At 46.8% G+C, this 16,891-nt stretch overlaps 1 protein-coding gene and 1 pseudogene across 1 annotated transcript in view; one reads left to right on the top strand and one right to left on the bottom strand.

Annotated features, from left to right (window-relative positions):
- Nucleotides 1-3,068, top strand: part of Shq1 (SHQ1, H/ACA ribonucleoprotein assembly factor) — a 110,780-nt gene extending 107,712 nt beyond the window's left edge. The window contains exon 11 of the mRNA XM_051154995.1: nt 2,435-3,068. Coding sequence (XP_051010952.1) covers nt 2,435-3,068 — 634 coding nt within the window. The remainder of the gene's footprint in view (nt 1-2,434) is intronic.
- A 12,271-nt stretch (nt 3,069-15,339) lies between these two features.
- On the bottom strand, nt 15,340-16,590 carry LOC127196995 (rab GDP dissociation inhibitor beta-like; annotated as a pseudogene).
- Nucleotides 16,591-16,891: the final 301 nt, after the last annotated feature.

Here is a 16,891-nt window from a genome sequence, read left to right as displayed (position 1 = left end):
GGAGGCCAGACGTAAAGGTCAGGCATCTTCCTCACTTGTTCTCTACTTTGTTTTTTTGAGACAGGGTTTCTCACTGAACTTGGGCTCTCTGGTTTTGTTTGGTTTTAGTTTTGGTTGGTTTTTCAAGACAAGGTTTCTTTGTGTAGCCTTGGCTGTCCTGGAACTCACTCTGTAGACCAGGCTGGCTTCGAACTCACAGAAATCTGCCTGCCTTTGCCTTCTGAGTGTTGGGATTAAAGGCGTGTGCCAGCACACCCCGCTGGACTTTTTTGTTGTCTAGACTTGCTAACTAGTAAAGCCCAGGCTTTGACAGTTTGTGCCTCCTACTTCGGGGTTATAGGTGCTTAAGGACACGCCCAGATTTTTTAGGTGGGTGCTGGGAAGCCAAACCTAGGCACTCGTGCTTATGCACCAAGGACTGTATCCTCAGCCCCACGTGGACATTTCTTAGGCTCTTCACGTACATTGGCTATTTTATGGGCCTTGGATTCTTTTTAACACCCTTTGACCCAAAACTCAGTCACTAAATGTAAAATAATTGGGGGCAATACCAGTTTAGCTGTGTCAGAGCTTGTAGCTGTTACTTTTACATTCTCACTATAGTTAAATTTACTAAGACTTGTCAGCAATTTTTAAATTTTGTTGAAAATCCCCAATGGGATGTTGCTGAGGTTACGACTGTACAGAGAATGTGCAGTTACATGGTAGGATTATATTTGTAGCAACATCCAAGAAAATCTAGTTTGCAATGTGACTACTTGTCAAGTCTCTGATGTGCTGATTCTCTTCATTCTAACAAATGCATTCTTAGCATGTGAGATGTTCCTTATTTACACATAGAAGACATCTGACTGCAGCCGAGAACCTGCACGTGTTTACTAACAATACCACAATGTGTGGCGCTTATAAGAGTCTGGCTATTTAATGGCACTGACAAAGCTGCAGCTGCTGCTTTCTCCGCCTCCTCTTCCTCCTCTTTCTCCTCCTCCCTCTTCTTCTGATCTTCCTCTTCCTCCTTGTCTCCCCCAGCCCCTTTAAATGTGATGAGAAGAATCACCAGCTCCCTTAGCTGGCCTGGTTTTTGAAATGGCTTCACCATTGTAGGGATGGAATCTAGAGCCTACAAGGAACAGCAAATTAGAACCAATATTGATTGTTACTGTGCTTGTAAGAACAAAATGGCTGCCCTGTCATGACTTGATTCTTATCCCCAAATAACTTCCAATTTTCCTTCTTATCTGTATAAAACAATTGAGTAATGAGTCCCTTTTCATTTCTCTAAGTCTTCTGTCACAGTCTGTGCCCATACTGTTTTGAATCTAATCACTTTTTATCCCAGCATTCTGAGCGGTAATGAGGAGAACCCAGAATGACACTTGTACAGACTTTAGAGTGCCTGTTAGAACCACAGTACTAACAGGTCGTTAGTCAGCCTGAGCTAGTGGAGGTGGGATAAAGAAGTAATAGAGGCTGAACATGGTAGTGCACACTCTAAATCCCACCGCTCAGGAGCTAGAGGCAGGAAGAGAGTAGATCTGAGGCCAGAGAAGGTCAAGGCCACCCACCCTGTACTATAAAACATGACCATTTCTCAAAAATCAAGGGTTACAGTTGTACAGTTGTAGATCATTGATGGAGTGTTTGCCTAGCATGCATAAGGCCATGGGTTTAATTTCCAGGAAACCCTTCCCCATTAAAAACCAAACCAAACCAAGCCAAACCAACCAACCAAACAAAAAACTACCTTAGTGACAGGTCAAAAGTAAAGGAGCATAGGATTTTTCATTTTTATTTATTTGTTTACTTATTTACTTACTTACTTATTGGTTTTTCGAGAGACAGGGTTTCTCTGGGTAGCCTTGACTCTCCTGGACTAGCTTTATAAATCAGGCTCTCCTCAAACTCATGGAGATCCTCCTGCCTCTGCCTCCCAAGTGCTGGGATTAAAGGTTTGTGCCACCACTCCCGGCTGAGCATAGAAATTTTTAAGTGAAAAAATTTTCCTGGAAAAAATACAGATTCACATAGATGGTTCTAGACCAGATGTCATTCGGACTGCATGCTCTTGTACAGCTGCACTTTATGTAAAGTGCACAGTGGTGAGAGTCCAGCTGCAGTAACCAGCACTAAGGCTCCAGCATCTGCCCTGTCATTTGCCCATTTCTCTGTTGGGTTCTCCTGTCTGAGAATTCTGGTTTTCAAAACCATAGCTTGTGTCCTGTGAGTGGTAGAAAGGCTTTCCTCATTTTGAAGTCACAGAGAGAACCCACGCTTCCTTTTCTGCCTTCTCTTGTTCTCACACTTACATCTGTGACCTGCTTGGAGTTTGTCCCGGTCCTATGTGAGGGTGCCAACTTTGTGATGTCTTATATCCTGTTGTCATCAGTCTGATTAATGAGCAGACCTAATTTTTCTTCTTAATATAATTTTTAAGGTCCAAAAAGTTGGCTGCCCTCGCAGAAGCCTTGAAATCAGTCTCCCTCAGTAAGGCCCAGCTGGGCTTCGAGCTGCTAGAACTGGAAGCCGCCGCACTTCTTGTCCAAGAGGAAGAAACTGCCAGAAAAGTAGCCCAGTGCAGTCCCACACAGCAGCCTTCACATTCCAGTCCTGAGCTCAGTGACTCGGACAGCACCTCATCGTCTGGCACAGAAGACTCAGCGTCAGAGGAAGAGGAGCTCGTTGGGACCCAGCCCTCGCTGCTCACTTCTCTGCAAGCCCCCCTTTTGGAAGAGGACAGTGCCCTGCTCATCAGGGATAGTGGCCCCTGCAGAAACCTGGCCAGCCAGGGATGTGCAGTCAGTCACGGGCAACCACTGGCCTCTTCCCGGGCTCCTCTGATAGAGGAGATTGGAGATAGTGGCCCCTGCAGAAACCGGGCCAGCCAGGGATGCACAGTCAGTCAAGGGCAGCCGCTGGCCTCTTACCATGATCATCTAACAGAGGAGGTTGAGGACAAACTGAGGACCATGCTTCGGGTTTCCACACCTCATGGTGTAAGTGCTGGGAGCCACAGCAGTATACAGGATGGAGAGGAGAAGGGACAGGTGCACCGTGATGGACTCAAGTGATTGGCTCATGGAACTAGGTCAGCTGTGCTTTCATATAGAAATGGAATTTCTGATGTTCATTGTACTTTTTCTGTGTGGAAATAGCACATTGCTTTTCAGTGAACAAACATTTAAAACCTTTTGAATTTTTTATTTTGCAACTTGAAAAATAAAGTCCTAAAGTATTCTTTCCAAGGTGTTAGTAGTACTTAAAAATGAAGACCCCAGTTCTTCTCTTCTAGGTACTATGTAGAGCCCTAGACCAGTGGTTCTCAACCTTCCTAGTGCTGTGACCCTTTAACACCATAAAAACTATAAAATTATTTCATTGCTACTTTATAACTGTAATTTTGCTGTTATGAATTATAATGTAAATATGTGAAATGCAGGATATCTAATATGTGACCCCAAAATGGCTATGACTCACAGGTTGAGAACCACTGCTGTAGACACCTGACAGGTAGTACTCACATTTGCAGTGTGCATTGTGAGAAGTACTAACAGGTGAATACACCAGGTGAGACGATCACTGCAATCAGTCAGGGTAATCAATTTCCCCATCATCTCCAGCTGTCCCTTCTTTGGGCCAGAGGCCACCCACCTGTGTTCCCTGAGCAACCACTGCTCATCTGTGTTATAGCCCAGTAGCTTGCATTGCCTGCATTGTACATAAAGTGTGCAGTGTGCTCTTTGATTGGGCTCATTTCACTGCACATAACTAGCGAGACTGATGTGTGTGCTAATGTCAAGTCCTTTGTGTCATCTTCTCAGTGTGGAGACCATTTCTTTGTATAAATTTGTCCATTTACCCACTGACGGGCATTTGAGTTACTGTGGTGTTTTGACTATTAATAAAATTATTGTGAGCATTTGGGAACAGGTCTCTGTGTGCACATATGCTCTCTCCTCCCTAGGTAAGTGTCAGTGTGGTGTGTCTTGAGTACGTGTTAGGGATATGCTTAACATTTTACCAGGTTGTGTAGTTGTTTTCCCTCATAGCTTGGATGGACCAGTGCATGCCAGCAGTGGGTAAGGGTCTCCATTCTCTCCATTGCTCAATGCTATTTGGTGTTTTCACCTTTTTACATTTGGTTATTTAGTTATTGGGTGTGCGTGTGTGCGTGCCTGAGGCAGTCAGAGGACAGCCTTCAGAAGTCAGTTCTTGCCTTCCACTATGTGGATTCCAGGGACTGAACTTAGGCCGTCAGGCTTGGTGTCAAGCACCCTTACCCACTGAGTCATTTTATCAGCAGTCTTAGTACCATCTCAGCAGGTGTGGGGTGAGATCTGGCTTATGCTTACTGATTTAAGATCTACTCTGCTGAGCCTCTTTTCACATACTTGTTACTCCAATGTCCTCCTGAAGTGCCCAAATCTTTTGGTATTTTTAAAGAGTACTTTTCTCACTTTGGGGTTTAAGAGTTCTTTATAAAGTTTGGATTCAAGTTCTCACTATGAGTCATTTTCCTGCATTTTTGCTTTATCACCTTTGATCATCTGCCAAACTCCGGGTTTTATCTTGCTGGGTGTTGGGTTTGTATCCCTACAAAAATTTATTTATGTTTTTTATCTTTCGTTAGGGATTCAGCTAGATGGCTTGTACTGGTTTAAATCTGTCTTCTGTATTTGTCCATTCTAGGGCCCATTATTGCCTGGTGTTTTTATTCCTGAAAACCGTTTCTCAGTCTGCCTGTGCATGTGTGTCTGTCAGCCTTTGCACCCTACTCCTTTTTTGCATAGCTGTGACCAAACCCCTGGCATAAGTAACTTAGGAAGGAAAGATTCATTTTGGCTCATAATTGCAAAGAGCTTTCAGTCTTTTCTGGTGGGAGAGGGACAGGGAGGGAATGGTTCCATCTGTGAAGGTGGGAAATTTCAAGGGTGGCTTGTTCACACGATGGCAAGCAGAGAAAACCAGTAAGCACCAATAACAAAGGCCTACCCCTAGGGACATGCTTCCTCCAGCCAGGCCCCCTGCAAAGGCTCCACAGATGTCAAAATACTGCCACAAGTGGGAAGGAAATGCTCAAAACATAAGATTGGGAACCTTTCATTCAAATTACCACACTTGCCCGCTCTTTGGCTTTCTTGCCATCAGAGACAGCCTATCTGCTGATGGCCACACCTCACAGGGCTTTACCTGAATTGTCTCTCTCACACAGTGGGGCACTCTTAGAGCTCACCTGGTCTCTTTCCTGTCTTGCATCACCTGATGCCCATTGTCTTGAGAAATGATGGCTTCACACATGCTCCCATTTTCCTCTTTGCTTATGCTGCTCCCTCTGCCTCCGTCTTAGTGGAAGTGGGATCACAGTTAGTGTATTCTGTGTGTTTCCCAGCTTGCAGGTCAGTTGCCGGGGCAGTAGGGCTGGTCAGGTCTTGTTCCTTGTGAACACCACTGCTGTATTCTGTGTGCTCCAGAGACACATGGTAGGTAAATGAACAAGTGAAATAAACCGATTTGCTTTGGGTGGAAATGAAACGAAACCCGATACGTGTTCATCTCAGCACTTTTTATTCCAAGACTGTATGGTTCCCTTTCCTTTGGATTTGAAAGGCTGCAAGAATTTGTATTTCTAATATAAATTCCAGTTGTATTAACATGTTAGTTGGGGGTGACTGTGCCGTTTGATATGCGTGTTAACTCCTAAACACTGTAACAGCTTGCTTTGGGTGTGTTGGAGCCTTTTCGCAGGCTCCTCAGGGAGCTGCAGAATTTCTGTGACCAGTGCGAATGCAGTTCTCCTCAGCAGCACATTACCTGAGGCCACTTTCAAAAGGCTTTGGATCCGTTTAACTGCACGTTGAACAAATCCTCTCTCGTCTAAATGTTTAAAGCTGTGGACATTTGCTTCCTTTCACCAATTCCTGTCCCCAGGAGTCTGGGGCAGGATTGACTTCAGTGAGAATTGTCTTGGAAAAACTTCCTTCCCTAAAGATATGCAAACATAATCCTCTGACAGAATTAAAGCTACAGGCCCTGTGAACTCTCTCATGAGTATTAGAGGTGACATGCATGAGGGCCGCAGCTTCAGACTCTGAGTTTAGTGCGTAGCATTCCCTTTACCCTCCCTTTGTCCATGAGGCTTAAAGCTCAAGTATCACACCACCTGGCCTTTTAAAAAAAATGGCTGAGAACACTATTGTGCCACACCTGCAGCCCAGAACACCCCTCAAAGGAGGCTGCCTTTTGGGGGTTTAGGCTAAACAGCTTGCTGACAACTTTAGGGACCTCCTGTAACCACAGGACTTTCCCAGAAATGCTCGATAGCAGCAGAAAAGGCAAGTTAGGGAAAGAACCAGAGGAGACCACGGTGACTCCCAGTCACATTGACTCAAAGAAATTGATAAGACATGGAATCCCGGGGCTGGAGAGATGGCTCAGAGGTTAAGAGCACTGGCTGTTCTTCCGAAGGTCCTGAGTTCAATTCCCAGCAACCACATGGTGGCTCACAACTACCTATAATGAGATCTGGTGCCCTCTTCTGATGTGCAAGTGTGCATACAGGCAGAACACTGTATACATGATAAATAAATAAATCTTTAAAAAAAAAAAAAGAAAGAAAGACACGGAATCCCAGTGCTCGGGGGTGACCTGCCCTGGAGGGAAATGTCAAAGCTCCAACCCTTTTCATCTTCAGAATAGGACTGAATGTATAGTGATCGGTCACCTAACAAGGAAGATGTGTTTTGAGAAATACACCATTGAGTTATTTTGTCATTCAGTGTGTACACATCATAGAATCAGTTGTCTTACTGAAATTATGGTAACTGTGGTATCATCAAGTAGAGTCTCTTGGGTTTGGTTTTTGAAGTTTGCAGTCTAGGCTGACTTGGAACTTAGCATCTCCCAGTGATAGCCTCACAAGTACAGGAATTATTACAGGCCTGTGCCACCAGGCCCAGCCTGGTGATACAATCAATCTTAAGCGGCTTCTGTCATATATGCAATATGTGTGTGTGGTTTGAACAGGAATGGCCCCCGTAGACTCGTGTGTTTTGAGTACTTGGCCCATAGAGAGTGATACTATTAGAACACGTGGCCTTGTTAGAGTAGGCGTGGCTTTGTTGGAGGAAGTATGTCACTGTGGGGGCAGGCTTTGAGGTCTCCCATGCCCAACCCATGTCCACTGTGGCACACCGTCTCTCCTGCTGCTGCCTGTGGATCCAGATGTAGCACTCATGACTCCTCCTCCAGCACCATGTCAGCCTGCACACCACCATACTTCTCACCATGAGTGGTGAGTAATGGCCTAAACCTCCGAAACTGTTTGTGAAAGTTGCTGTGGTCATGGTGTTTTCACAGCAATGGAATCCCCAAGACAGTGGCTGCGACTGTAACAAAACATGCAGACCTTATCTGTATGTTTGTTCCTTATCTTGTAGGCCTGGGAGACTCGGTGCTCAAAACACATGATGAAGTTGGTGAGTTAAACCAGCCTGAGGGCTCATCCTTGTTGCTTGACTTTCCCAAGCTAAGCAAGGCTCCATGTAGCTACCTAACAACAGGTTGCTGTGGGGGAGTCAGCACTGTGAAATGACCTGGCTGGTGATCTAAGTCTGCAAGTTCAGCAGGTTCGGTAGAAATATTAATTATATCTGTGAGTCAGTAATGCCTTGTCCTCTGCCTCCCCATCATCACAGATTGGCCTTCTGGTGTTCTGTCTGTCCCAGTATCCTTAAAGAGTCTTGCTGTGGGCATGGTAGGGCATTGATGCTGTAACCTGGATGGTATTGTCTTTCACTAGCACAAGGCTGCTCCCTACAACATGCTGAATATGTTGGCAGCTGCTGGGTGGTTTTCACACCTGCCAATAGAAAATACACTTTCCTTGTGGGAAACAGATTCTGTTACTGTGTACCAGAGGGAGCTATTAGTTATAAAAGTTTATTAAATTATTTTTAAAACATGGACCCCTTTATTTTGTTATATTTTATAAAAAGTAACTGGACATCCACTTACATAATGATGAGAACAGATATTACTAAAAAAAAAAAAAAAAAAGGAATGAAACTAAAAACACATCATATTTTCAGAAATGTTAATTGCAAAAGATTTTATGTTGTAGAGATCTCCCTAAATAACATGCCCTGTCATGTAATGTCATTGCATATCAGGTAAATTCACGTTGCGTTTCACAAACACATCTCCGAGTGTTTGGTGAGGGTTTAACGTGTAACTCCCAGGTGGAAGCGATCAGAGCCGGGCCTGCCTGTCTTCTGAGCATGCTCTCTAGTTTTTCAGCCCATAGCAAGTGAAGGAAGCATTGATTAGACTTGATTTAAAGCAGTGAGTGATAAATGCAGCTGGGAAATTGATTCATGTCTCTCAAGTGACTGGGGCACAGCCATCTACGGTTGACACAACTCCTGTCTCAAGGCTGGAAAACAAACAGGGAAACACGTGTCAGGCAGATAAATGATGGCTGGTTTCCGCTCCTGGGGAAACCATTTGTTTCTGAGATAAGGGAGGCTGCTCTCCAGTCATAAGAAGATAAGCCAGAGAAAGGGGGCTGTGGAATTGGTTGCCCACGAACTTCCTTTGCAAACCACAGAAGAAAGGGAAAGGATTCACCTCCCTGGGAACGTTATGCTGGGCGAGGTGCTGGGGTTGCTGTCTTCCTGAACCGCTGTGAAAGGATCTCGGTGTCACACTGGTGTCTTTGAAGCCGTGTCCTGGGGAACATTCCCCCCACTGTTCTTGGTGTGTTCATTCAGGACCAGTATCAGCAGGAACCACTAAATGATGATCTTTATGGTTCTCCCAACCAGGCACCTGAAGTACTGATGCTCCTACCAAGCCTTAGAAGGCTTCTGAAAACCAGTCCCCTGACTTCTTCAACTACCACTTCCCACAGAATGTTAGCTCCCTGTTCCTCTCCTTGACCCTGAAGAACAAACACTTTATGCTGTGTACTTGCTGCTCTCAACTGGGACTCAGAGCCATATGCTGCCCCTTCCTTATCTTACATTGCGTCTCTCGATGCAATTACACAGTGCCTGTCCATAGAATATTTTCATATAACACTTGTTGAAAGAGAAACCAAAAAGCTAGAAGACCAGGTGGCTTCTGTGAGCACTGGCCTCAAATCCTGGACGGCTGTTAATTCTGCAGATGCCCCTAGCTCCCATGACAAAGCCATCTGTTCATGTCTGTTCCATACGCCTTGGTTCTGTGTTCAGTGCGTGTCGCTGCCAGCACTCTAATCAGGAAGATCAAGCTGATCAGCTGGGTCAGGAGCCCTCCTCTCCTGGCCCAATCAGCACTTATGTTTTGTCTGTTCCTGCCATGGTCCCCCCAACCCTGACTCCCAGCATTCTCTACCTGTGTATCTCTAAGTGGGTGGTCACCTAGCAGGGAACCTGCAAAGTCTCCTCTCTGCGTGGTGTGGGTGGACACCATCACAGTGACCCAGGACCAGGGAAGCTGGGGAGATGGGAGCCGAGGATAAGTTCCTCCCAGGCTGTCCCCTGGTGCATTGGGCTCCAGAGCTGTGGTTTCAGACTTGTGCACGGTTAAATTAGGAAAAGACAAAATGGAACTGTGGGTACAGACGGTACTGGTGCCAGCTTTGCAAATACCCAGCCTAACTACCAATCAGAAGCCGTCTTTTCATACAAAGGTTTAAACTGAACATATCATTGGGTTTTCAGAAAAATTGTACCTGAGAACCAGTTGCCTTCTCAGCATTTTTTTTCCAGTCTCCTATTGGGGGGGGGGGGGAATCATCACACTGTTTAAATAGCATTGGGTTCCTGCACTATGTAAATTTTACTTCTTTTTATCTTTTTGTTTTTGGTTGGTTTTGAGACAGGCTCTCTCTTTGTAGTGCTGTCTGTTCTGGAGCTGACAGGATCTCAAACTCACTGAGATCCTCCTGCCTCTGCCTCCTGTGTGCTGGGATTACAGATGGTGTGCTGACAAGCCTGGCACTTCATCTCTTAATATGAAGTTGTAGTTACTTTCTCTTGACACTGAAGAACCTTTCAAAATGTAGCTTCATAGCTGCATCCCCATTGGAACAAAAGCAATCCCGGGATACGCGTGAGGGAGATGCCCCTGCTTCTCAGTGTTTCTGAAAGCAAGTATGTCTCCTCAGGTTCAGCAGGGGCACCTAAGGGGACAGGAGCCGAGTTCATTAAATTCCTGCTCTCACAGATTTAAGCTGGAAAGTGAAGGGCAGGCGGGCTTAGGCCTTTGGTAGATGAAAAGGGTGAGACATCAAGGAAAGCCACAAAGGGGACCTGGAGTTGGTCTTGCACACAGCTCAGGGAGGAGAGAAGTTAGAAGAATCCACGTACTGAAGACATCACACCAGGGAATGTGCTCAGGCACTGGGGAGTCTTGGAAATGGGCCTGATATGAGAGAGGTGAACCCTGGGAGTCCTTATGTGGTGTCACTCTTAAGGTGGCACATTTCTGCCTAGGGCTCCCCACCTCCCTTCCACCCATCTCCATCAGTGTGGACCCTAAGCCTATTGTCTGCCTCCTTCACCCGAAGTACAGTAGATAGTCCTTTATCCCGAGTTGCCCTGGGATTTGCTTCCCTACTGTAGTCAGCCTCAGTCTGAAGACATTAACAGAGAATCCCCGAGTTCTAAGTCTCAAGCTGCTGAGTCTGTGATAGATTCTGTACTCTGCTTTGTCCTGCTGTGTGTGTGGCCTGCTGTCGGTCACTTTGCAGCTCCGTAGCGCTCACATCTGCTGTTGTCTTGCCTTGCTGAGTTTCAAGTGACCCTTATTTTACTTAATAATGACCCCAAAACATGAGAGTTATGATGCAGGAAGTCCCACAGAGAAGCTGCAGTGCGCTTCCTTATGTGAAGAAGAAAACTCGTGAAGAAAGCCAACCATGATGTTCCTAAGACCTGTAGCACATCAGGACGCTCAGAGCAGGAGAAACACCATGCACAGAACTTGGATTGCAGAGTACTGTTACAGCTGGTCTATTTTATTGTTGTTTCTCTTATTGTGTCTGACTGATAATAATTTTAATCATAGGTGGGGGTGGGGTGGGGGAGAAACATGTACAGGTTCAGTCCTGTCTGCGGTTTTGGACATCAGTGAAGTCTTGGGGTGGACTCCAGAGAAGAGCAGGCTACAATTGGAACGCCAACAGTCTTGAGACGTTCAGCAGTAGAATGGGACTCTGGAGCATCTTGCCTGACCAAACTCCTGGGTTGTCTGGTCACTGCTCCAACATGCTCAGTGTAGACATAACCCACGTAGATGCTTCTCTCAGCCATGAGAGCTGCTAGCAGCCCCCCACAGCTCCCTCTTTTCTGATTACAAGAGCTGATTTGTCCAATCCAGCAAACTCCTCAGACTAGACCAGCGCAGGTAAACAGATTCCTTTGTGGTTTGGCTGTTGAGATGGACATATGGCCTCTTGGGACAGAGTCAGCAACTCGGTAGGTGGAGGATGGGGGACATAGTGGGAGAGTAAGTGACGAATATCAAACCCACCCCTTTCGTTTCGCCTTGTAGAGCAGTGGTTCTCGACCTTCCTAATGCTGCGACCCTTTAATACAGTTCTTCATGTGTGATGACCCCCAACTATGAAATCATTCCGCTGCTCATTCATAACTGTAATTTTACTACCGTTTTGAATCATAATGTAAATATCTTGATATGCAGGATACCTGATATATGTCCCCTGTGAAAGGGTCATTTGACCCCAAAGGGGTCGCGACCCACATGATGAGAAGCACTGTTGTAGATAGTCCTATGGGCCCTCGTGGTAGAGCCTGCTTCTGGCATGTGCACAGTTAAATTAGGTTTCCACTCCCAGAGAGGGGGCCAGGGTGGGAGCAAAGAGAGAACCCTGTCATTGTAAGTAGGCAGTCTCCAGCTGTCACTCCTTGCCTTCCCCCTTCTGAGTGTTCTGAGGCAAGCCACTGGGCGGTGCTAGAGCCAGGCGTAGCCTCTGCCAGGCAGGCGGGTTCTGGATGCCCCATTGTGCCAAGACTCCCCACACCCGCACCCCTGCGCTCTTCCCAGGCAGCACTGCAGTGTATGACTGTCCCTGACCGGATCTGAGTTCCCTTTCTCCCTCCTGCCTTTGTAGCTGCACAAGCTTGCCCTCTCACCTCTTATCTGCCTTGGCCTCTTCTGCCCTCCCATTCCCCGCCATCCGGGGTTATCCTAGACACCCTAAGCGAGGCTGCGGGCTTCCCAAGCTCGGCTGGCTCCAGCGCTGGCCTCGCACGCACGCCCCAGAGACGCAGAAAGCACCCTTGACACAGAAGAGGGGCGACCTTCCAAGTCTAGTGCCTGGTTGGAGATAGCCTTGCACTCTCAGCTCGGATGTGCAGCTCCCTGCAGCGTGGTCGTTCTGCAGCACCGAGCTGCAGGTCCTTCGGGTTCCTGTTAGAGCCGGGGGAGGTAACCCGAGTCATGGATATAGAACAGAGTAGACCCCGTTCCCGTGGGTATCCTGGCTCACGCCCACGTGGGTCTAGAGGGCGAACGGTTGAGACCATCACCTTTGGTCCTGCACTGAGCGCTGACTCTCCGCTGGGTACCAGTCACCACGAAGGGCTCTGTCAATCATCCGGGCTCCCGGGGTGGCGGGGCGGGGTGGAAAGGGGGAATCCTTGCTGGTGACCGCCACGTGCCTGTTGGCGGGGAAGACTCCAATCGACAGTCCTCCCCGACTAATCCGCCGCATTGTCCGCTGACGTATCTAATTATGTGTCTTACAACCGCCGCGCGGTCCCTGGAGCAGCGAGGGCCTTCTGGCGGAAAGACGAGAATGATTGCTCCATCTGTTACAGAGGCACCGCTTGGGGGGCTGGGGGGAGATGCGCGTGCGCGCAGGCAGGGCGGGCGGGGCGGCCACGCGGAGCGCAGGTGCCTCGGGAGCCCGGATCCTGTCGGCAGATGCAGGTGCCAAGCTCGTCCGGGCTGAGTGGATGCTTAATTACAGTCGACCGCAGGGGCTGTTTCACTCTTGAGTGGCGGAGGGAGCTCCTAGTGAAGCTCAGAGCCGAGCTGGAGTAAGTAGCCGGCTGAAGACTGCTAGGAAGCCAGGAAGAGGTCTTTGCCTAATCACCAGGCCACGCCTCACCTCTAGGCCGATTAAAGCGTCCTTTGGGCAAAATTGATGCTCAGCCTACTGACACCACCTTCTATTCCGGAACATTGTTTCCAAGGCTCTAGAGTCACGTCGAACAGGAATCCAGGCTATCAAAAATAGGCTCGCCTTGGAGTCTAATGTCTGTTACAGCTCTTACACTACCTGCTAGGCAGGTAGGTGATCCTCTCTTCCCCAGTGTACTGGGGATCTGTACACTGGGGTTGGAGCGCAGGGCCTCCTTGGTGCTGCAAGCACTCTAGCCTCTAGTTCTGGTGCTCAAGTTTGGCCCTGCTAGGGTGGGCACATGTGCAATGGGAATTGCAGAGGATTAGAGTCAGCACCACTATGTGGCACACAGTGGAAGCTGTGGATGGTCTCCTGAAAAGAAGGTGAACAGAAGTGGAAAGGCATGGCAAGCGTGGAGGGAGCTGGCGGCGGTGCAGGTAGTTTTTCCTATGTGAATGAATCCGATGGGTGAGAGAACCGGATTGCTCAAAGTGGATGGGACAATGGGGGGGGGGGGGCAACAGCCTATAGAAAGCCACATTTGTTTGGAGCCCAGACAACGTTATTGCATTATAGTGAAAGAGAAGCTCCATCAATTTGGGATCTACAGAAATTGAAAAGTAATGTGGACATGTGTTGTGGCTTAAGACACACTTCATTATTAAGGCCTAACAAGCATTTGCAAATCTCGCTGTCTTGGGATGAACATCAGCTTGCCACCAAGCCTGATAACCTGAGTTATAGACCCCCACCACTAACCTGGACTTTAATGATAGAGGTAGAAAACCAACTCCCAGGGGCTCTTGCGCCCTCTCTCTCTGTCTCTCTTTCTGTCTCTCTCTCTCTCTCTCTGTCTCTCTCTCGCTCTCATTTGTGTATGTGTGCGTGTGTGTGTGTGTGTGTGCTGGCTTGTGCTGGTTTGAAGAGGGGGCACACATGCACACACAAAAGTAATAATAATTAAAATGTAATTTTTAAAAGTTTTATTTATTTATTACATATACAGTGTTCTACCTGCATATAACTCCTGCAGGCCAGAAGAGGCCACCAGATCTCCTTATAGATGGTTATGAGCCACCATGTGGTTGCTGGGAATTGAACTCAGGACCTTTGCAAGAGCAGCCAGTGCTCTTAACCTCTGAGTCATCTCTCCAGCCCTTAAAATATAATTTTAAAAGAGCCTTCTTGTGTCTCTCACTCTTGGCAACTCAGAGCCATTGTTCTCAAATTTCACTAGATGTGACTGACTGTTTTCTCCTTATGTGCAGTTGACCTCTGGCAAATGTTACTGAGGACAAACCATATTGTGGACAACACCATTACTAAGGGCTCAGAGACCTCCAGTCCCTGCTACAAACAAGGAGATGGAGTTTGGCTTTATTTTGCAGTACAGAAATCACTTGGAGCCATTTTGAGACAGACACCATTGAAATTGAGGCTCTATCAAATCAATACTGCATTGCAGCTTGGTCCATTGAAGAAGCCATACCTGGGATAAGGTGGTTCTATATTTTACCTGCTTTACTGTAAGGTTCCTTTCCCATTTCTCAGCAATTGTAGTAGGTTAAAAAACCACACACTGGCTTCCTCCAACTCCTCAGTCTGAACTTTGGGTAAAAGTTACAACCACTATAAACAAAACACGTCACTCTACTATTTGGGCCCTGCTGTAGTACTTGACATAACAAAATGTTGAAGACTTTGAATGTTTCCCAAGCCAAAGAATATTCACTTTAGACTCCAGTATCAACATGGTATAAATTGGATGGATCCAGCTCTTGAGCAGAGTCACAGAATCACAGAGGCAGAGGCAGGCAGATCTTTGTGAGTTTCAGGCCAGCCTGGTCTACAGAATGAGTCCAGGACAGACAGGACTACACAGAGAAACCCTGTCTCAAAAAAAAAGGGGGGGGGGAACCAAAAACCAAAAACAAAACCAAAGGCACAAGCACTGTATCAAGTTCTCTATCAATTTTTGTTCAGAACAGTTCCTTCACTAGAAGGAGTCCAGTCTGGTTCAACTGAACAGAACCAACCGAGTCTGACTAGTCAGTCCATGGAAACAAGTTAATATGTGACATTAGAAATGCGCAGGGCAGGAGTATCCACGGGTGCCGCACTCTTCGGTCTCCATTTTGATCATTAAAGCAGGCCTTACAATATTGTTTTCATACAATATACATTATTTGCCAAATTGTAAGTTTGTCCTAATTACATAATCTGTACTGCTGCCAGTCTCCTCCATAAACGTCACTCTTCTCGCACTTCATTTCTTCAAAGTCAGACTCAGACCCTGTCATCCTCTTGTAGATATCTTTAATGTCATCACAGGTTGTCTCAAAGTGAGTGGCAGCATCATAGGCAAGGGGAATAAAGATCTGGCTTTCTATTCCCAAATCCTTACGTACAAAGAGGTCACTGGTGATGACAAATTTCTCTTCAGTTGGCTCCAAGAGCCCCAAGGTGGATCTGATTTCTCTCTCTGGTTCCTTGGTCTCCACAAATGTGCTTACAATAGTAATATACTTGCCCTGTGCTGCCACGTTATGTGCAAAGGAGAGTGTGCAAACATAGCTATCTGACTTGCGGTTGACTTGTTCTGGGGATGATGGTCTGGCCCAGGTTGGCGTCGTTGGTATGGTGATAGGGAGGCTAAGGATAAAGATTACTCTCATTACCTGGCCCCATTTTTCAACTGATCTTACACATAACTAGAATCACAGATGAGCTGCTTACGGCGAGCATTCTCTCCTTCAGATTTTACACCAACCTCTTTTCCATTTTGCACAATGATTTCTTCTATTGGTTTATTCAACATTGTGACAATTCTCCCAGGCCATAGAGCAGATAAAGGTATGGGCTCACTGTGAAGTGTAATTCTATTAATGATATCACAGCACGGCTGATCTAAGTAGTCATCTGTTCTGTACAGTGCAAGTGAGTGGCCAGTAAAGTCTATAACATCTTGACCGACCCAAAGCAAACTTCTTGTACACATCTCTCATGGAGGTCTTCTCAGGATCAATCTCCTCAAAAGTTCTAGGACTTTTTCATCCAAGTTGGCAACAGAAACTAGGACGTTCCTGAAGTGGCGTTTCCGAAACAGTCCCACTAAGCTAGATGCCAGGGCTTCTGCTTCGGTGGAAGGAACCTCCCTCATAGACAAAGCCCCCTTCAGTCACTTTGAATTCCATATAGGGAGTGGCCTCTGTGTGTAGCAGCATCTTCATCAACTGACCACTGGCCGGTCTCTTCCTCTCCCATTGATGCTGGTGGTTCTCCTGATAATTTAAATCTTTGTATAAACCGTCCTGCAATGCTATAGATACACTTTCTCCTTCATAGTGCTCGTCCTGATTAATGTGAAGAACCTTCTTTTCATTCACTGACATTATACCTGACAGGATACATTCTGACAGTCCAGTGCCCAGCACAATCATGTCATATTCTTCATTCATGACAGGGGGTGGGGGCGCATGCTGGGGCTGGGGGACACCCACCCATCCTATGGAATGGATAGAGAAGTCCAGCCTCTCTGGACCAGGGTGGGACGGGGGATTGAGGAAAGGGAAAACTGAGCTGACGAGGACAGGAAGAGAAGAGCCGGGAGGGCAAGGTGGACTATCTTGATCCCTGTCTACAGATAAGACAACTGAATCCTTTGTCTAAATTCACCACTGTAGTAGATGTTTGTATTAGCAGATGTCTCTATGTTATTTTTTAAAACAGCTATATATACAGGTGTTTTGACTGCATGCA

The sequence above is a fragment of the Acomys russatus genome, chromosome 13 (genome assembly GCF_903995435.1).
Source record: "Acomys russatus chromosome 13, mAcoRus1.1, whole genome shotgun sequence".
NCBI lineage: Eukaryota > Metazoa > Chordata > Mammalia > Rodentia > Muridae > Acomys > Acomys russatus.
Note: the sequence above shows the minus strand (reverse complement) of the source record. Positions and strands in the feature narration are given on the sequence as shown.